The 22,161-nt window shown below is 39.3% G+C and overlaps 2 protein-coding genes across 2 annotated transcripts in view; both read left to right on the forward strand.

Moving 5' to 3' along the window:
* Window positions 1-22,161, forward strand: part of LOC126077503 (rho GTPase-activating protein 20-like) — a 474,291-nt gene that overhangs the window by 403,422 nt on the left and 48,708 nt on the right. The window lies entirely within an intron of this gene.
* LOC126076831 (mitotic spindle assembly checkpoint protein MAD2A-like) overlaps window positions 1-22,161 on the forward strand; it is a 132,858-nt gene that overhangs the window by 5,527 nt on the left and 105,170 nt on the right. Inside the window, 1 exon segment of the mRNA XM_049885454.1 lies at window positions 388-664. Within this exon segment, the coding sequence (XP_049741411.1) occupies window positions 388-560 (173 nt within the window). The 3' untranslated portion in view covers window positions 561-664.

A 22,161-nucleotide genomic window follows, 5' to 3' on the forward strand; every position in this document is an offset into this window, starting at 1 on the left:
TCAGGTATTTATTGAGTGCCTATTATATGCCAGGCAGTGGTCTTGGTACTGAAACATAACAGTGAACAAACCAAGATGTTAGCTCTCCTATGGATTACATTGATGACATTCCTTTTTTTCCCATGTGATGATACACTTATAATATTTTTGATGATTTTCTGTTTAAAAAAAGAAAAAGTCGTATAGTTTTCATAAGATATGATAGGAGGTTGCAGTATTTTCTGTATTAAAATTTATTTTCATTGAGGAAGAGATACTAACTAATGATTAGAGGCCAAGCTATCGTGTCTTCATGCTATGGGTGGTTCAAAAGGTGAGAGAGACAGGGAAGGTTGTTTTACATTTGAAAAAATGGTGTACTTTGGTGTATTTTTATCCCCAGTGTAGGTTCATTTGATCTACTGATTTACACAGATAAAGACTTGGTTTTACCTGAGAAATGGGAAGAATCAGGACCACTGTTCATTATCAGTTCTGAGGAAGTACGTCTTCGTTCATTCACTACTACAATCCACAAAGTAAATAGCATGGTGGCCTACAAAACTCCTGTCAATGACTGAGGGATGAGCTGAGAAAAATAATGTGCTTGCAATTCTCAAATGTGTTTTCCTAAAAGGAAGTCAACTACAAGTTGATATGTTTTATTTTGCTGGTGAATTTTTAGGTGGGGAAACAACATTATACCCTACTGAAGTGTGCATCATCCATTTTTTGTACCTGTTTAATGTTCCATGGAGTTGACATCATGAATTTGAGGAGATGATGGCATTATCCCCTCATGAATGTATTTGGCTAAATAGATGAGCACAAAAGCATCTTGCACGTTGTTCTAATGTCAGTTCTTTTGAAGGTGGCAACGGTAGTTGGAAAAACTTTCAGTATAAAGCTAAATAACTTCCTAAATCAGACATTTTGGTCAAGTAGCTTGAGTCAGAATGTAGGTAGGGTGATATTTAATTGTAAATTATTCCAAAAATAGTCTGACTATTCAGAATCTTTGTTTAGATCCTGAAAATAACTAATATAATCCATAAGTCAAGAAATATTGAGGTCCGTCCAGCATTTTTTTAGATCTAGAGTTCCCATGTTGAAAACATTTCCAATTATTTGACTTTATATAACTTTACCTGTGAAGCTTTGAATGTTTCTACTGTTTAATTTCCTGTGATAGAGAACTCTTTGAAAATGTCCTTTTACGTTTGATAAAGTCAAGCTTTTAATGACAATGGTGAAATAAAGTTAAATTTGTATGTTTTAAATTTGTCTTAAAATGTTTTGATACTGGTGTTAAATGGTAGGTGGGATGGGTTCAGTATTGCACAGGATTGTTTTGTGTCACCTAGGCTATAGGTCAAAGCATACAAAGACGAGGAAATCTTGAGGTAACTTGAATCTATTGTGTTTGGTTATACCACTTTAATCTCATAATAATCGACTTAAAATAAACATTGATTATTTGTATAACAAGAGATATGCCTTTTGGAATTAGTTCAGTTTAGCAAATGTTGGATTATAGTACCTTTAGGAGTCCCTGGGTGGCGCAAAAAATTAAGCACTGGACTAGTAACGAAAAGTTTGGTGGTTCAAACTCATCTACAGGCAACTCAGAAATAAGGCCTGGCAATCTGCTTTCAAAATTTTAGAGCCTTGAAAAATATGGAGCAGTTCTACTGTGTGCACGATGGGTTGCCATGAGGCAAAATCAACTTGAGGGCAACTAACAATAACAACAAAGTGCCTTTCTACACTCTTAGCCTTACCTTCTTGACTTATGTGTAAGATTTCTCACTATATCCTTAATACGGCCTTTTTTTTACTCTCAGCTTCGTTATCTTTGTATACTTATACAGCTTGCTTATCCCTGTGCCTGCATTAATACTATCATCAGGTGTGTTCTATCTAGTTCTCACCTATTTTTCCAAGGTCAATTTATTGCGAACTTCAAAGAAATCTTTTATAATCTATTCTTAATCTCATCTCTTTTGTAGTAAGTAAATGTATTACGTAGCTACAATGTCCATTTGACACTGTTCTCATTTAACTTTTACTTCTAAGTGAATACACATAGCCTGTATTCATTTATTCAAAAATTACATGTTGAGCGTCTATTAATGTGCAAAAATACTATGTTGCAAGTGTCAGGATGAATGAAACAACGTTCTGGCCTTTCCGAAGCTTAATATCTTAGGAGGCAAAGGAAAATACCTTGCAGAGGACCATAAAGTAGCCACACATGTCATTTAATTATGTATTTCTTTGTCTTCATTACTTCACTTGATGAATCATATCTGTTTGATTCAATTGCATACTTTTTAAGAACGAAGTGCATTGTCTTATATTCCTTCATCTCAGTGCTTGGCAAATAGATGCTACTCTTTGATGGTGGTTATAGTGAATGCTGTTAAGAAAGCCCATACCCTAAGGAGCTGTTGAAGCTACCTAAATGAGGCCCAGGTGGCTAGACAGGGTTACCCACAAGTCTTTTCTTGAATAAGAAAAGTAATAGTGCAGAAATGGAAGTGATTTTGAATTAGGTATAATCATAAGTCTCTAGGTTTTCAAACAACATACAGTGTAACACAAAGTGGACACTATTAAAATTAAAGCATTCCTTTGGATTCTTGGACAGTTCATAACCTCCAACATTTGAAATATAGGTTGAGAAGGAAAGCAGAAATGGAACATTGGAATAAAAAAGGAGAAATGAAAATCCTGGTTGTATTTTTAGGAAATATGTTTGAAAATCTTTAAAGAAAGCAAGGACTGTTTAGCCTTCAAGAAGCATTGAATGCCTATGTAGTAAAAAATGGAAATGGTAAATAAGATGTGGTTCTTCCCCAAAGGAGCTCACATATTACCAATTACACTAAAATTTCAGGCATTCATGTCTTTATTTGGCGAATTAAATGATCTTGTTTTAATTTGTGATTTAGTATAGCACTGACTTCTTTTTCCTTTAAGAGACATCTCCAGAAATTAATGCTGTGAATTTTAATGTTTGTCATTCAAAATAGTTTTAATGATAGGAGCTTCTGTCCTGTGGTCTATAGCTGCAACTCTGTAGTACCAATTCTGCATCAGGTAAGCTCTTGTTTTGAAAATAAAAGCTAGTTTAGGGAAGGTTTAATGGAAGAGTGTTAACCGCATAAGGAATCAAAGGCTGAAAACCTGAGAAGTAGGGCAGCTTTAGAGTCCTCAGTGACAGCAACTGTGGATTCTCTATCTCTATGTAATAAATAGAACTTTGCCCAAATGCCCTTGCTTGATGGATTCAAGAACAATGTCAATGGAAAGCTTTGTTTGTCTTTCAGTTTGAGAATTAAGAATGTAAAACTGAAATCACATTTTCAAAGGTTCAGCATATACTTCAGTCACTTCATCTCGTCTAATACCGTTAACAGAGTTAAATTTTTCGATTTTAAATTTGCATGAAACTGTTTACTGTTGTAGGGTTCTAAAGACCAGGCTATGTATCAGTTAAGAAATAAACATGTTGAAATTGAATAGGAATCAAGCTACGAGCTTTATTGTTAAAGCGAGATTAGAAAACAGCTTCGATCTATGACTCCAATTGGACTTGTTCCAACCTGTTTCTACCCCTTTAGGCGTACCTTAGGGGAAGACATTTAAAGCAAACAGCTCTAAGATTTGTGACAGGTTTCTACACCATTTTAAACAGAGACATAAAGATTCCAAGAGTCCGGTGGGCCTCTAGACCTGGCCTAGTCTCTGATTCAGTTTTGCTTACCATAGGTAGAGGAATGAAAACATGTTCCCGTTGAGCCCATCAAAGTCTGAAATAGAGCCCAGAAGGGACTGAGCTACACTTGGCCTCCAGCATCCTTCTCCTAGTGTCTTCAGTCTGAGAAGTCAAGCCTTCGTGGGAATGTCCAAGCAGAGGTATAAGAGTCTCACGTATTAGGTGGCTTTTGCTGCATAGAAAGAGCCATGGGGTATCAATAAGCTCTTATTCTCACAAGTCTACAGGTTAGCTGAAATTGTTGTGTTCCACATACCTCATTCTACCATCAGAGGGGCAGTGACTAGGTAAGACTGTTAAGGCTTGACTTCAGAACCTTCACACTGATGTTTTTCCCACATTCCGCTAATGAAAGCAAGACTCATGGCCAAGCCAAATATCAACGGGCAGGGGATGATACATGGAGATGAGGGAGGGGAAACATGAAAGCAATCTGATAAATCAGGGGTTGACAAACTTTTTCTGTAAAGGGCCAGATAGTAAATAGTTCAGGCTTTGTAGCCGTCTGGTTTCTGTTGCACCTAGTCAAGTTTGCCATTGTATCTCAAAAGCACATATAGACAATACATAAAGAAATGAGCCTGGCTGTGTTCCAATCACAAAAACCAAGTGATGGGCAGGATTTGGCCCAATGGTTGTCGTTTGTCTGTAGTAGATCCTAGTTTCTTCTTTGGTCACAAATATTAAAACCCCTCCCTACTTCTGAGGATTCCATTTTGTGACGTTTATTTAAGGCTCACATGTAAAACAATATCATTTGTTATCTCCATCCTTAGCATCTGAAATCATATGGGAAGTCTCCCTATTTTATCTTAATTCCATATTCTCTGAAGCACAAATGAAGGACAAAATTCTTCAAGGTATTTGTTGCCCAGGACACCCCATAGTAAATTTTGATATGAAAACTTGGGAAGTGACTTCTATTCCATGTTGTGGTTGTTGTTAGGTGCCAACAAGTCGGTTCCAACTCATAGCGACCCTATGAATGACAGAATGAAACACTTCCCTGTCCTGAGCCATGCTTACAATCGTTATGCTTGAACTCATTGTTGCAGCCACTGTGTCAGTCCACCTCCTTAAGGGTCTTCCTCTTTTCCGCTGACCCTGTACTCTGCCATGCATGGTGTCCTTCTCCAGGGTCTATCCCTCCTAACAACATGTCCAAAGTATACAAGAATGCAAAGAATGGGAATTCTATGCCATACAATTGTGTAAAAAGAGACTCAGCACAGCGTAACTGCTCTATATCTGCATCTCTATATCTTCTTTTCACTGAAGTCGAACGCTTGATAAACATTTATTCTTTTTATTATTAGAGTGTACCTAAGTTTCCTATGGAAACCCTGGTGGCATAGTGGTTAAGAGCTACGGCTTCTAACCAGAAGTTTGAATCCACCAGGTGCTCCTTGGAAACTCTATGAAGCAGTTGTACCCTGCCCTCTAGGGTCGCTATGAGTCAGAATCGTCTGGATGGCAATGGGTTTGGTTTGTTTTTTTAAGTTTCTTATGACTCATGGATAGGGGGAGATAGCATGCTGTTGTGAGATCAAAGAAAAGACCAAGTCCACGATGTCAAGAAGTTGCTAGTGCAGCTTGTAACGGCATCAGGACAGAGCATGGTAGGATACAGTGGTTTGGAGACTTTTTCAAACAAAACTTTAAATGGAACCCTAACAGATGTGCTCTGGTTGAAACCAAAGTGAGGGGCCAAGAGCAGTGCCTGTTTTATTTCTCCCCCTGTTCTTGCTCAGTGTCCCTGTGGTACCTCAGGGATCCAGTGCTCTTTGAAACAGTTTGAAAAGAACCAGCATCATTGAGAAAAAAAGGACTTGATGTCAAACGGCCTTTTCAGAGTGTGAACCCCTGCCCCACTGTTACCAGTTCTGTCATCCGTGGCCAGTTTTTCCATCTCAGCCTCAAATTCTTAATCTCTAAAATTCAGCTAAAAATGGTATCTAAATCTTAGGATATTTGTGAGGATTAAATAAGATAATGATGTCAAGGAAATTTGTAAAAAAGACAACAATAGACTAGTAGAGATTTCTCTGAGGCCAGGCTCAGTAGCTAGCATTATTTGAGTCTAGGTAATCATAGCTAAGGGGCCCCTGGGTGGTGCAAACAATTAAGCGCCCTGCTACTAACCGAAAAGTTGGCAGTTCAAACCTGCTCAGAGATGCCTTGGAAGAAAGGCCTGGCGATCTCCTTCCAAAAGGTCACCGTCATGAAAACCCTGTGGAGCACAGTTGTGTTCTGCAACACATGGGGTCACCGTGAGTCAGAATTGTCTCAATAACACCTGGACATCATAGCTAACTGCCAACAGCCCATTTTACAAGGTGGATTTTAGATTCAGAACCAGTGTCATGTCATCCATCCCTTCATATTTTTGCTATTTCTTGGTTGTATGATATTTATCTCAGTGGTTTGAGGAAATCTTTAAGAAAATCCATTTTATCAGGAACTGACATGAGTCTAGTATCTGAGAATATGTTTATGCCAAGACAACTTTTTTTTTTTTTCATTCAGAAGTAACAACGGAGCAGCCTCTTGAATCCAAGCCGATAAGAGTTACAGTGATTTATAGAAAGTCACAACTGCTCGATTCTGCCCAGGCCCCTTCTGACGTGGAACAACCACCTGTCACCATTTTCTGAGTCCCTGAAGATTAGAACATCCGTAATCGTATTATTGAACTCTTCCGTATCATTCCAATCTATAAGACAGCACTGAGAGCTGTTGTGTTTTCCAAAATGTTTACACGTCTTTGCTAAATTTGTATTTTATGGGATTTTTTTCCAAAATGTAAATGTGTACAACTAATGAAGACAGAAAAAAACCTCAGGATAATGATTATCTCTGTGAAAGAAGGAAGGGGATGGGATAGGATAAAAGAAATTTCAAGCATATGTGTGTTATTTTATATCCTAAAAGAAAGATTTAAAAATGCTAATATTTTTCATATGCTTCACATCATTTTTAAAAATATTGTGATTTTGGAGAAAATTTACATAGAAATTAGGTCCTCATTTAACAATGTCTATACATATATTTTTTTTTATGCATATTATTCAATGACATTGGCTAAACTTGTCAGAATGTGTCAGCATTCTCATTATTTCCGTTCTGGTTGTTGTGTTTCCATTAATCTAGCTCCTTGACCCTCCTTACCTTCTCATCCTTGGTCTAGAGTAAATGTTAACCGTTAGGTTTCATTTAGGTGGTTGGTTAGAGTAGCAGAATATTCACTGGGGATTGTATTTATTGCTATGATCCACTCAGTCTTTGGCTGCTAGGTGACCTCTGGGAATAGTTTGAGTTCCAAGTTTAAAAGGCATCCCAAGGCAATAGTCTCAGGGTTCCTCTAGTCTGTACCAGTCCAGTAGGTCTGATCTTTTTCTAGGAATTTGAGTTTTGTTCTTTTTTTTTTTTTTTTCATTCTCTCTGGAACCATCTATTGTGTCCCCGATCAAAATGGTTGATAATGGTAGCTGGGCACCATCTAGTTCTTCTGGTCTTATGGTAGCAAAGGCTGTGGTTCGTGTGGGATATGGGTCCTATGGATTAATTTCCTTCTTGAGTCTTTGGTTTCTTTCACTCTCCTTTGCTCCAGACCAGAAGAGATCAGGATTTGTATCTTAGATGGCCGCTCACAAGCTTTTAAGGCCCCAAATGCTACTCACCAACCTGGGACGTAGAACAGTATCTTTATGTGCTGTGTCCTACCAAGTGGCCAGGTTGTCCCCTGAGATTATGATCCTAAGCCCTCAAACTGGTTCACATCGTTTTTTTTTTTTTTAATTAACTTTTATTAAGCTTCAAGTGAACATTTACAATTCCAATCAGTCTGTCACATGTAAGTTTACATACATCTTACTCCCTTCTCCCACTTGCTCTCCCCCTATTGAGTCAGCCCTTTCAGTTTCTCGTTTCGTGCCAATTTTGCCATCTTCGCTCTCTCTCTATCTTCCCATCCCCCCTCCAGTCAAGAGTTGCCAACACACTCTCCAGTGTCCACCTGATTTAATTAGCTCACTCTTCATCAGCATCTCTCTCCCCCCTGCTGACCAGTCCCTTTCATGTCTGATGATTTGTCTTCGGGGATGGTTCCTGTCCTGTGCCATCAGAAGGTCTGGGGAGCATTGCCGCCGGGATTCCTCTAGTCGCAGTCAGACCATTAAGTATGGTCTTTTTATGAGAATTTGGGGTCTGTATCCCACTGATCTCTTGCTCCCTCAGGAGTTCTCTGTTGTGCTCCCTGACAGGGCAGTCATCGATTGTGGCCGGGCACCAACTAGTTCTTCTGGTCTCAGGATGATGTAGGTCTCTGGTTCATGTGGCCCTTTCTGTCTCTTGGGTTCTTAGTTGTCGTGTGACCTTGGTGTTCTTCATTTTCCTTTGCTCCAGGTGGGTTGAGACCAATTGATGTATCTTAGATGGCCGCTTGTTAGCATTTAGGACCCCAGGCGCCACATTTCAAAGTGGGATGCAGAATGTTTTCATAATAGAATTATTTTGCCAATTGACTTAGAAGTCCCCTCAAACCATGTTCCCCAGACCCCAGCCCCTGGTCCACTGACCTTTGAAGAATTCATTTTATCCCGGAAACCTCTTTGCTTTTAGTCCAGTCCAATTGGGCTGACCTTCCTTGTATTGAGTGTTGTCTTTCCCTTCACCCAAAGCAGTTCTTATCTACTGATTGATCAATAAAAAACCCTCTCCCTCCCTCCCTCCCTCCCCCCTTGTAACCACAAAAGTATGTGTTCTTCTCAGTTTATACTATTTCTCAAGATCTTATAATAGTGGTCTTATACAATATTTGTCCTTTTGCAACTGACTCATTTCGCTCAGCATAATGCCTTCCAGATTCCTCCATGTTATGAAATGTTTCAGAGATTCGTCACTGTTCTTTATCCATGTGTAGTATTCCATTGTGTGAATATACCAGAATTTATTTACCCATTCATCCGTTGACGGACAACTTGGTTGCTTCCAGCTTTTTGCTATTGTAAACAGAGCTGCAATAAACATGGGTGTGCATATATCTGTTTGTGTGAAGGCTCTTGTATCTTTAGGGTATATTCCGAGGATTGGGATTTCTGGGTTGTATGGTAGTTCTATTTCTAACTGTTTAAGATAACGCCAGATGGATTTCCAAAGTGGTTGTACCATTTTACATTCCCACCAGCAGTGTATGAGGTTCCAATCTCTCCGCAGCCTCTCCAACATTTATTATTTTGTGTTTTTTGGATTAATGCCAGCCTTGTTGGAGTGAGATGGAATCTCATCGTAGTTTTAATTTGCATTTCTCTAATGGCTGATGATCGGGAGCATTTTCTCATGTATCTGTTGGCTGCCTGAATATCTTCTTTAGTGAAATGTGTGTTCATCTCCTTTGCCCACTTCTTGATTGGGTTTTTGTCTTTTTGTGGTTGAGTTTTGACAGAATCATGTAGATTTTAGAGATCAGGCGCTGGTCTGAGATGTCATAGCTGAATATTCTTTCCCAGTCTGTAGGTGGTCTTTTTACTCTTTTGGTGAAGTCTTTAGATGAGCATAGGTGTTTGATTTTTAGGAGCTCCCAGTTATCTGGTTTCTCTTCATCATTTTTGGTAATGTTTTGTATTCTGTTTATGCCCTGTATTAGGGCTCCTAGGGTTGTCCCTATTTTTTCTTCCGTGATCTTTATTGTTTTAATCTTTATGTTTAGGTCTTTGATCCACTTGGAGTTAGTTTTTGTGCATGGTGTGAGGTATGGGTCCTGTTTCATTCTTTTGCAAATGGATATCCAGTTATGCCAGCACCATTTGTTAAAAAGACTATCTTTTCCCCAATTAACTGACACTGGTCCTTTGTCAAATATTAGCTGCTCATACATGGATGGATTTATATCTGGATTCTCAATTCTGTTCCATTGGTCTATGTGCCCGTTGTACCAGTACCATGCTGTTTTGACTACTGTAGCTGTGTAATAGGTTCTGAAATCAGGTAGAGTGAGGCCTCCCACTTTCTTCTTCTTTTTCAGTAATGCTTTGCTTATCCGGGGGTTCTTTCCCTTCCATATGACATTGGTGATTTGTTTCTTTATCCCCTTAAAATATGACATTGGAATTTGGATCGGAAGTGCGTTATATGTATAGATGGCTTTTGGTAGAATAGACATTTTTACTATGTTAAGTCTTCCTATCCATGAGCAGGGTATGTTCTTCCACTTAAGTATGTCCTTTTGAATTTCTTGTAGTAGAGCTTTGTAGTTTTCTTTGTATAGGTCTTTTACATCCTTGGTAAGATTTATTCCTAAGTATTTTATCTTCTTGGGGGCTACTGTGAATGGTATTGATTTGGTTATTTCCTCTTCTGTGTTCTTTTTTTTGATGTAGAGGAATCCACGTGATTTTTGTATGTTTATTTTATAACCTGAGACTCTGCCAAACTCTTCTATTAGTTTCAGTAGTTTTCTGGAGGATTCCTTAGGGTTTTCCGTGTATACGATCATGTCATCTGCAAATAGTGATAGCTTTACTTCCTCCTTGCCAATCCGGATACCCTTTATTTCTTTGTCTAGCCTAATTGCCCTGGCTAGGACTTCAAGTACGATGTTGAATAAGAGCGGTGATAAAGGGCATCCTTGTCTGGTTCCTGTTCTCAAGGGAAATGCTTTCAGGTTCTCTCCATTTAGAGTGATATTGGCTGTTGGCTTTGCATAGATGCCCTTTATTATGTTGAGGAATTTTCCTTCAATTCCTATTTTGGTAAGAGTTTTTATCATAAATGGGTGTTGAACTTTGTCAAATGCCTTTTCTGCATCTATTGATAAGATCATGTGGTTTTTATCTTTTGTTTTATTTATGTGATGGATTACATTAATGGTTTTTCTGATATTAAACCAGCCTTGCATACCTGGTATAAATCCCACTTGATCAGGGTGAATTATTTTTTTGATGTGTTGTTGGATTCTATTGGCTAGAATTTTGTTGAGGATTTTTGCATCTATGTTCATGAGGGATATAGGTCTATAATTTTCTTTTTTTGTAATGTCTTTACCTGGTTTTGGTATCAGGGAGATGGTAGCTTCATAGAATGAGTTGGGTAGTATTCCGTCTTTTTCCATGCTTTGAAATACCTTCAGTAGTAGTGGTGTTAAGTCTTCTCTGAAGGTTTGGTAGAACTCTGCAGTGAAGCCGTCCGGGCCAGGGCTTTTTTTTGTTGGAAGTTTTTTGATTACCGTTTCAATCTCTTTTTTGTTATGGGTCTATTTAGTTGTTCTACTTCTGAATGTGTTAGTTTCGGTAGATAGTGTTTTTCCAAGAATTTATCCATTTCTTCTAGGTTTTCAAATTTGTTAGAGTACAATTTTTCGTAGTAATCTGAAATGATTCTTTTAATTTCATTTGGCTCTGTTGTGATGTGGTCCTTCTCGTTTCTTGTTCGGGTTATTTGTTTCCTTTCCTGTCTTTCTTTAGTCAGTCTAGCCAATGGTTTATCAATTTTGTTAATTTTTTCAAAGAACCAGCTTTTGGCTTGGTTAATTCTTTCAATTGTTTTTCTGTTCTCTAATTCATTTAGTTCAGCTCTAATTTTTATTATTTGTTTTCTTCTGGTGCCTGATGGGTTCTTTTGTTGCTCACTTTCTATTTGTTCAAGTTGTCGGGACAGTTCTCTGATTTTGGCTCTTTCTTCTTTTTGTATGTGTGCATTTATCGATATAAATTGGCCTCTGAGCACTGCTTTTGCTGTGTCCCAGAGGTTTTGATAGGAAGTATTTTCATTCTCGTTGCTTTCTAAGAATTTCCTTATTCCCTCCCTGATGTCTTCTATAACCCAGTCTTTTTTCAGGAGGGTATTGTTCATTTTCCAAGTATTTGATTTCTTTTCCCTAGTTTTTCTGTTATTGATTTCTAGTTTCATTGCCTTGTGGTCTGAGAAGATGCTTTGTAATATTTCGATGTTTTGGACTCTGCAAAGATTTGTTTTATGACCTAATATGTGGTCTATTCTAGAGAATGTTCCAGGTGCGCTAGAAAAAAAAGTATATTTTGCAGCAGTTGGTTGGAGAGTTCTGTATAAGTCAATGAGGTCAAGTTGGTTGATTGTTGTAAGTAGGTCTTCCGTGTCTCTATTGAGCTTCTTACTGGATGTCCTGTCCTTCTCCGAAAGTGGTGTGTTGAAGTCTCCTACTATAAATGTGGAGGTGTCTATGTCACTTTTCAATTCTGTTAAAGTTTGATTTATGTATCTTGCAGCCCTGTCATTGGGTGCGTAAATATTTAATATGGTTATGTCTTCCTGATCAATTGTCCCTTTTATCATTATATAGTGTCCTTCTTTATCCTTTGTGGTGGATTTAAGTCTAAAGTCTATTTTGTCAGAAATTAATATTGCTACTCCTCTTCTTTTTTGCTTATTGTTTGCTTGATATATTTTTTTCCATCCTTTGAGTTTTAGTTTGTTTGTGTCTCTAAGTCTAAGGTGTGTCTCTTGTAGGCAGCATATAGATGGATCGTGTTGCTTTATCCAGTCCGTGACTCTCTGTCTCTTTATTGGTGCATTTAGTCCATTTACATTCAGCGTAATTATAGCTAAATAAGTTTTTAGTGCTGTCATTTTGATGCCTTTTCATGTGTGTGGTTGGCCATTTCATTTTTCCACATATTTTTTTGTGCTGAGACATTTTTCTTAGTAGATTCTGAGATCCTCATTTTCATAATGTTTAACTTTATGTTAGTTGAGTCGTTACGTTTTTCTTGGCTTTTTTCTTGAGTTATGGAGTTGATATTCCTTTTTGTGGTTACCTTATTATTTACCCCTATTTTTCTAAGGAAAAACCTAACTTGTATCGTTCTATATCGCCTTGTATCACTCTCCATCTGGCAGTTCAATGCCTCCTATATTTAGTCCCTCTTTTTGATTATTGTCATCTTTTATCTATTGATTTCCATTATTCCCTGTTATGTGTATTATTTAATTTATTTATTAGAATTAATCTTAGTTTGTTTTTGTGCTTTCCCTATTTGAGCTGATATCAGGACGTTCTGTTTTGTGACCTTGTATTGTGCTGGTACCTGATATTATTGGTCATCTGACCAAACAATCTCCTTTAGCATTTCTTGTAGCCTTGGTTTGGTTTTTGCAAATTCTCTAAACTTGTGTTTATCTGTAAATATCTTAATTTCTCCTTCATATTTCAGAGAGAGTTTTGCTGGATATATGATCCTTGGTTGGCAGTTTTTCTCATTCAGTGCTCTGTATACGTCTTCCCATTCCCTTCTTGCCTGCATGGTTTCTGCTGAGTAGTCTGAACTTATTCTTATTGATTCTCCCTTGAAGGAAACCTTTCTTTTCTCCCTGCCTGCTTTTAAAATTTTCTGTTTATCTTTGGTTTTGGCAAGTTTGATGATAATATGTCTTGGTGTTTTTCTTTTTGGATCAATCTTAAATGGGGTTCGATGAGCATCTTGGATAGATACCCTTTCATCTTTCATGATGTCAGGGAAGTTTTGTGTCAGGGGTTTTTCAACTATTTTCTCTGTGTTTTCTGTCCCCCCTCCCTGTTCTGGGACTCCAATCACCCGCAAGTTATCCTTCTTGATAGAGTCCCACATGATTCTTAGGGTTTCTTCATTTTTTTTAATTCTTTTACAGCTATGTTGGTGTTGATTCCCTGGTCCTCCAGATGTCCCAGTCTACATTCTAATTGCTCGAGTCTGCTCCTCTGACTTCCTATTGCGTTGTCTAATTCTGTAATTTTATTGGTAATGTTTTGGATTTCTACATGCTGTCTCTCTATGGATTCTTGCAACTTATTAATTTTTCCACTATGTTCTTGAAGAATCTTTTTGAGTTCTTCAACAGTTTTATCAGTGTGTTCCTTGGCTTTTTCTGCAGTTAGCCTAATTTCATTTGTGATGTCATTAAGCATTCTGTAAATTAGTTTTTTATATTCTGTATCTAATAATTCCAGGATTGTATCTTCATTTGGGAATGATTTTGATTCTTTTGTTTGGGGGGTTGGAGAAGCTGTCATGGTCTGCTTCTTTATGTGGTTTGATATGGACTGCTGTCTCCGAGCCATCGCTGGGAAACTAGTTTTTCCAGAAAATCCGCTAAAAAAAATGCAGTCAGATCCCTATCAGAGTTCTCCCTCTGGCTCTGGCTATTCGGATGTTAATGGAGCTGCCTGGGGAGGGTGGGGGAGGGATCAGAGAGCTAGGAGTGTAGCACCTCAGAAAATAGCCAGAGTAGTTTGTCTTACTTGGAATGACTCTTATATCTGAGATTTCCGCGGGGCGCATCACCTATATGTACTGGCTGTGTGGAGATTGCCTCCCGGGGGGGTCTGGCCCGCTGGTGTCACGGTCAGATCCTCCGCTGTCAGCCGCACCCCCAAGGTTAAGGCTCCCCTACTGGGACGGTGCACTCCCGTCTCCAAAATCGGTTGCTGCCTCCCGGGGATTCCCCGTGCCACCAGCTGCGTCGCGCGCTGCTCCCACGAACTGGGTGGGTTACCCCTGCCCGGGGTCAGCTCAGGAGAGCGGAGCACGTCCCCACGCCTGAGTCGCCACTGCGTGTCCTGGCTGGGACGCCGCTCTCCCCGCTCCAAGACCAGCCACTGCCTCCCGGGGACTTCTCCCTCCGGCGCACCACACCGCTCACGTGAACTGGGTGGGCGCTGCCCGCACGAACGGCTGGGGCCCCCCCCCGGGGTCAATTCAGGGAAATGTAGCTGGTCCTCGTGCTCACGCCCTGCCCGAGCCTGCCAAAATCCCGTCTGGACGGCTCCCCAGCTGGGACGCTGCTCTCCCCGCTCCAAGACCAGTCACTTCCTTCTGGGGACTTCTCCCTCTAGCGCTCTGTGCCACTTGCGCGAACTGGGTGGGCGCCTTCTGCATGAACGACTGGGCCCCCCCCCGGGGTCAATTCAGGGAAATGTAGCTGGTCCCCGCGCTCGCGCCCCGCCCTGTCCCCGCCAAACTCCCGGCGGGACGGCTCCCTGGCTGGGACGCTGCTCTCCCTGCTCCAAGACCAGTCACTGCCTCCCAGGGACTTCTCCCACCGGTTGCACCACCACGCAGCCCGCACCAACCGGCTGGGCTTGCTCCCGGGATGAGTTCGGGGGCTAGGGCTGGGCCCCTTGTCTGTGCCATCTGCCCCCCTGGGCTCTGCCCCAAATCGGGCTCCGAAAGTCACCTGCCTGGTACTCTGGCTCCTGGCTCTGAAAACAATCGCTATCTCCCTGTATTTGTTCGTTCTCCGTCTCTAAATCTGTGTTTGTTGTTCAGACGTCGTAGATTGTTATGTATGTGATCTATTCACTTGTTTTTCCGAGTCTTTGTTGCAAGAGGGATCCGCGGTAGCGTCCACCTAGTCCGCCATCTTGGCCCCGCCTCACGTTGTAACTTTTATATTTTCCACCAGATGTCACTAATGCTGTGATGTTCATATTAAGATGAATTTTTTTTTTTACTTTTTTGATTATAATATTCAACTCTATAAATTAGAGGCTAGCATCGAGATAATTTGAAAATTATAAAAATATGAAGATATTGGAAAAAACACTCTTAGCATCTATTATTTGCTAGGCACTTTATGTGAATTATTTAATTCACACAAGAACAATTTGAGTTACTTTTTAAAAGTACTGATTCACCGTGTAGGAAATGGAGGCTCAGAGAATTCAAGGTACTTACCAAGGCCTTTCTTCAAATAAATGGTGGTGCTGGGATTCAAAATCAGGTAAGACTGTCTTCCAGACCCACTCACATTCTACTCTATTACCAACTTCCTCCTCTCCCCCCAAGCATGGGCAACTATGGAAGCATGGAGACTAGTTAGGAAGCTATTGAAGCCGTCAAGGAGAGAGACAGTGAATGTTTGGATGAGTGTAGTAATGGTGGAGGTGGTTAGGAGAGGTTGCTGATAGCCCTTACTGATGGATGGGATGTGGGTATGAGAAAGAGGAATCAAAGATGCCACCTAAATTTTTGGCGTGGCAATCAGGTGAATGGTGGTATCATCAACAGAGAACACTTGGTCTGGGCATACTGGAGGGAAGAAACAAGTATTCTGTTTTGAATCAAATTTTTGATTGAAGTTGAAAGGAGGTGTATGTCAAGTGGACGGTTGAATATTTAATGAGTTTGGGGTTCAAAAGCTGAGGAGCTAGAGATTTGTGAATCATCAGAGCCTAAACTCACCTGCAGAAAAAGACAGCAAAGAGACAAATGCTGAAGACTGAGTACTACAACACACCAGTGTTTAGACAGAGCAGACTGTTACTTTTTCGTATAGCTGGGAGTTGTTTGGACAATCTTGGCTATCCTATATTTTGTAATGTTAATATGGTTTTTTAGTCTGTGCATTTGAGTGTAGGAGGTCCTACATTTGGAGAGAACATTGACTATTAGAACACGTGCAGAAAAGGTAGCAGGGCCGATGAGGAGTTTGGAAGAACTGCCACATGCAAAACATTAACTGGTAATACCTGTAAAATTGAAGACTTAAGGTGTAAGCGTGGACAGTGTGATTATTGTTGTTAGCTGCCATTGTGTTGGCTTCCGACTCATGGTGATCCTTTACACGATGGAATGAAATGCCACCTGTTCTGTGCCATTTGCTCATGATCAAATGTAAATCCGATCATTGTAATCCATGGGGTTCTCCTTGGTTGATTTTTGGAAGTAGATCACAGTCCTGTCTTCCTACTTGGTCTTAGTCTGGAAGCTCCAGTGAAAACTGTTCAGTATCATAGTAACATGCAGTCTTCCACTGGCAGATGGGTGGTGACTGTAGTTACTGTCAAGTGTTGGGATGATCATGTTGGGCAAGGATAGGATTCATTTTTTTTGGCATTCTAGGACAAACCAGAACTGATTGGAAACTATACAAGATTTATTTGCTCAGTTATAAAGTAGAATTTTATAGCAATGAGTGTTGGGAAACAGTGGTGATTGCCAATATTTAATATTAAAAAAAAAATTTTTTTTTTTTTTTTTATTGAGCTCTCTTTGTCTTCCTGAAAATGTTCATACATATCATAAGGAGGTTGTACACTTTCCTTTTTTGATGGAAGCTTGAATTAAATGACTTGTAAGTTTCCTCCTACCTCAATGATACTGTGAATCCATAAAGGACAGTCATAATAAAGAGGGTAGATTTACAACTGGTAGACCTTTCCACTGGAATAAAAGATAAGTAGGTGAATCATCCGTGAGTTCAGTCAGTTGGGAATAGGACAGGTAGTACAAACTGAGTGATAGGACTCCTTGCTCCTCTGACAAATCTAATTTCCAATAAAGTGAAATTTCCTAATATATTTATGTAAGAATATTCAATCAACAGTTATCAATTTTCTCTTTCGGATACAGGTTGACATTGTTGTTATTGGAGTATAAATAGACTCAAACACACTGTTGCTCTCATACTTGAAGCGGTTTTTCATACATTCCGCATTGCCAAATAATTTTTATTTCACTTAAAAATTTTGTTGATTTCTAGGTTTATTCAGAGTAGTTCTGTTTTAAAGAAAGTATCATTTATTTTAAAGAAAGTGCTATTTTTAAGAGAAAATTTAGTCCAAATAAGTGTCTTTAAATCCAAATAAATTTTTACTTATCTCATGAGATGGGTCTGTATCTTCTTTCTTGTTTTTTTTTTCTGCTGGTAGTCATTCTAATTTAAAAGTACTTTATTATTAACATTTGTTTTTTTTTTTTTGTTAGCATCTGATCTTTATTGTTACTCATTTATGTATATCATACATCGGCCTCCACAGTAACAGAGAACTTTTATTTGTGATAGGACTCTCTGGCCTTGTATTATTTAGGCTGTGTTTATGTTTAAGTGATGTCTGCTTTTCTATTAACTGAGATTTTTTAAAAAAACATGTTCAAATATTTATATATTGCTTTTATGAAATATATAATAAATACTGTAAAATTTTAAATAATAGCGTATAAATGAAAAAGTAATCACTTTTAATGCCTTAGCATAGTCTTCAAAACATTTTTCTATACAAATATATATATACTAAGCATATAATGTAGGTGTGTGTGCGCATGTATACATATATATATATATATATATATATATATACGCACACAAACCAATCTATCTTGGAAGAAGTACAACCAGAATGCTCCTTAGAAGGAAGGATGGTGAGACTGCATCTTTCATATTTTGGACGTGTTGTCAGGAGAGATCAGACTTGGAGAAGGACATCCTGCGTGGTAAAGTAGAGGGTCAGTGAAAACGAGGAAGACTCTCAACAAGATGGATTGAGACAGTGGCTGCAACAATGGGATCATGTATAACAATGATTGTGAGGATGGTGCAGGACCGGCAGTGTTTCGTTCTGTGGTACACACGGTTGCTATGAGTCAGAACCGACTCCACAGCACCTAATAACAAGAACAACATATATATGTATATGTTGTTGTTGCCAGGAGCCATCCAGAACAAAACAGTGCCTGATCCTGCACCATCCTCCCATGTTTGCTACGTTTGAGCCCACTGTTGTAGCTACTGTGTCAGCCCATCTCATTGAGAGTCTTCCTCTCTTTCACTAACCCGCTACTTTACCAAGCACAATGTCCTTTTCCAGAGACTAGTCCCTCCTGATAACATGTCCAAAGTATATAAGACAAAGTCTCGCCATCCTCACATCTAAGGAGCATTCTGGCCATACTTCTTCCAAGACAGATTTGTTCATTCTCTGGCAGTCCATGGTATATTCAATATTCTTCACCAACACCATAATTCAAAGGCATCAATTCTTCTCTGGTCTTCCTTTTTCACTGTCCAGCTTTCTCATGTATATGAGACAACTGAAGAGACCATGGTGTGGAACAATTAGTTACTTTTGTGTATGGCCTTTCTAGCCATGGTCTTGTGACTCCCAGCCAGGTGATTGTGTGATAGGGTAATTGTGCCCTACCAAGTGGGCTCATCAGTTTTGCCTTAAAAGACCCAATTTCAGAACAGTGAAGAGGAGCCTACTACTAAGGAAGGAGATACCCAGCAGTAGAGACCCCGGCAGCAGGAGACAGCATAGTGAGCTTTCTGGCCCTTGAAGTGAGCAAGTTGAGTGCCTTTGGGCAGAGACTGAGGGCCCAGGAAAGGTGTGCCTGTGAGTACAACTAGGAAGAGGCTATCCTGATGCAAGAACTGTATCTTGACTGTTCTGAGCCTGAATTGTAACTGTTACTTTCCTAATAACCCCATAATTGTGAAAATTGACTGTGAGTTCTGTGTGGCCCTTGCAGTGACTTATCAAACCCAGTACAGAGTGCTGTGGAAAGAATGGTTGGTGTCAAAACTGGTAAAGATGGCAGAGAAAGGAGGCATTTCTGACCCCCACCTCACAGGAATCAGCCTTGCACTGTTGATGTTGGTAGCCCTTCCCACTTGCGGAGTCTGAGGAGGTCAGACGCTGCCCCCAAGCTGCTTCTGCACGTGGCTTGGGTCAGGTGCACCTTAGTCTTCAAAATGACATCTTTGTTTTTTAACACTATAAAGAGGTCTTTTGCAGCAAATTTCCCCAATGCAATATGTCATTTGATTTCTTGACTGCTGCTTCCATGGGCGTTGATTGTGGATCCAAGTGAAATGAAATCCTTGACAACTTCAATCTTTTGCCCCTTTATCATGATGCTGCTTATTGGTCTAGTTGCGAGGATTTGTATTTTCTTTATGTTAAGGTGTAACCCATACTGAAGGCTGTAGTCTTTGATCTTCGTAAGTACGTGCTTCAGGTTCTCTTTGCTTTCTGCAGGCAAGTTTGCATCATCCGCATATCGAAGTTTGTTGATGAGTTTTCCTCCAATCCTGAGGCCATGTTCTTCATATAGTCCAGCTTCTCGAATTATTTTCTCAGCATAGAGCTTGAATAGGTGTTGTGAAAGATACAACCCTGAGGCAGAACTTTCCTGATTTTAAACCATGCGGTATCCCCTTGCTCTGTTCAAACGACTGCCTCTTGGTCTATGTACAGGTTCCTCATGAGCACAACTAATTATTCTGGGATTTCCATTCTTTGCAATGTTATCCATAATTAGTTAGGACCCACAGGGTCGAATACCTTTGAATAGTCAATAATATACAAGTAAACACCCTTCTGGCATTCACTGCTTTCAGCCAAGATCCATCTGACATCAGCAATGACATCCCGCTTTCCACACCCTCTTCTGAATCCGGCTTGAATTTCTGGCAGTTCCTTTTTGATGTACTGCTGCAGCCATTTTTAAATTTCATTGGCAAAATTTTACTTGCATGTTATTCATGATATTGTTTGATAATTTTCACATTCTGTTGGATCATCTTTCTTTGGAATGGGCACAAATACACATAAATATGTTTTATTGGATCTTGTTAAATATATTCTCCCTGTGCCTCCTTTTTCATTTAATACTGTACAGTGAAGTATTTAGTACTTTTAACCTTTTTATTATATAACTATTTTTGTAGTAAACATTTCCAATTTTTATGATAAAAAGTATCCAAATATTACAGTGGAGTTTAATGTGAAAATTAAAATTTCATCTTCTACCTTTCTCTCTTCACTGAATTAACGCAATAGTCCGATCCACAACTTGATCATGGAGATGACACAGGACCGAGCGGCCTTTCTTTCCATCGTGCATGAGGTTGCCATGATTTGGGGGTTGATTCCACAGGAGCAAACTATAACAGCAGTTTCTTATGCATGCTTCTACATGGAAGCATTTATGTATTATATATTTACGGATACATATAAATAGGTTCATACAAAAGATGTAATTTCCCAACTTGATATTTTCAATTAATGTATGTTTTCAGTATAAATTTGCATGTATCTGTCTTTCTAAGACTGTTCTGTAGTATCCCATTAATTTATTTAACGAATCCCCTCTTGATGGCACTTAAGTCACCTTTACTTTCTCGCTTGTCCAAAATAATGCTGAAAAACATGTCTTTGCGCATGTGTCACGCTTTCATCAGAAGCGGAATTGTGGGGTCAATGGGTAAGTAACTGGTCCACAGCCAAGGAAAATCCTCTTCTGACTCCCTGACAAGCCTATCAAAAAGAGTGTTTCCCCAGCTTTTCCCAATGGCTCCTGATTTTTATATCCTTTTAGAAGCTGAGTTTCTAGAACAAATTGGTGTTCCTCTAGTGTGCTTTACAAATTTTGAACTTATTTTATTGGATTACTTCATATTTACACTCTCCAAACCCTAGTGGTATAGTGGTTGAGTGCTACGGCTGCTAACCAAGAGGTTGGCAGTTCGAATCTGCCAGGCACTCCTTGGCAACTCTATCGGACATTTCTGCTCTGTCCTATAGGGTCGCTATGAGTCAGAATCAACTCAACAGCAGTGGGTTTGGTTTCTGGGTTTTTAGGTATTCCATCCTCGGATGACTTTGACAAACGGATGTAAGGAACCAAAAGACAGAGTACTTAATCCTACACCCTACCTGTGCTCTCTAAAGAGTAAATCAGGTATGAATTTGTGAACAGGTATGAAATGTAATTTTCTAACTAATAAGATTTGTTCATTAAGTAACCTCAGTTACTTAAAATCTCTGAGGAATTAGTTTTTGGCTTCATGTGACAATTTATTTTTCATTAAATATATGAAATTCTGCTTTGCAGTATTATGTTCAGTGTGACCATGATAAAAGTTTGTGTTGGAATAACTATAGAATGAAACTTGTCTACTAAATTTCAAACGTTATTAGTTATACTTACTAAGAACAGATCTTTAGAGATCTTTCCATTCTTTCAAAGTCGGAAGTATTCACTAATGCTTATTTTAAAAAAAGAAAAAAAATCTAGTTAGGCAAGCAACTTAATCTCTATTAGAGTTGACAGTCCTCTTCCAATCTGGCAAAAACATTGTAGCCCTAGCAACAAGACTGTTAGAAAAGGCCTAGAGAGAAAAATGTCAGAATTGGCCCTCTGATTACACAAGTCATTTTATGTTACCATTTCACTTATTTTTGTACTCTTACCATCTGACCTATTTTGATGCTAGAGAAATGAAATACAGTTTGATTTATTTGTTCAAAGTCCATTTTCATCTGCATTTATCTGTACCATTGTGCTCCGCAAGCATATTTACACAAAAGAACTTCTGTCAGAGAAAGATCTTTATTGTCTTTGCGTGTTATCTATGCCAGAATAGGTCTTCAGGCGGAAGCTGGACCACCCAGACTCCATTTCCATGCAAGGGAAAGATCTCAAACGTGTTTCAAAACGATCTAGATATGGACATAGCCAGTGGATGGCTAGACATGGATGTGAGTTTCCTTCTGAAATGGCAGTTTTACTAAATGCAGATGTTAGTGGTTTGGAGGATTGAGGCTGCAATGTCCAAACTATTTCATGTCTAACATACAGTTATTGGATCACTGTGTTCACAGTCATAAT

The sequence above is a fragment of the Elephas maximus genome, chromosome 5 (genome assembly GCF_024166365.1).
Source record: "Elephas maximus indicus isolate mEleMax1 chromosome 5, mEleMax1 primary haplotype, whole genome shotgun sequence".
Taxonomy (NCBI): Eukaryota; Metazoa; Chordata; class Mammalia; order Proboscidea; family Elephantidae; genus Elephas; species Elephas maximus.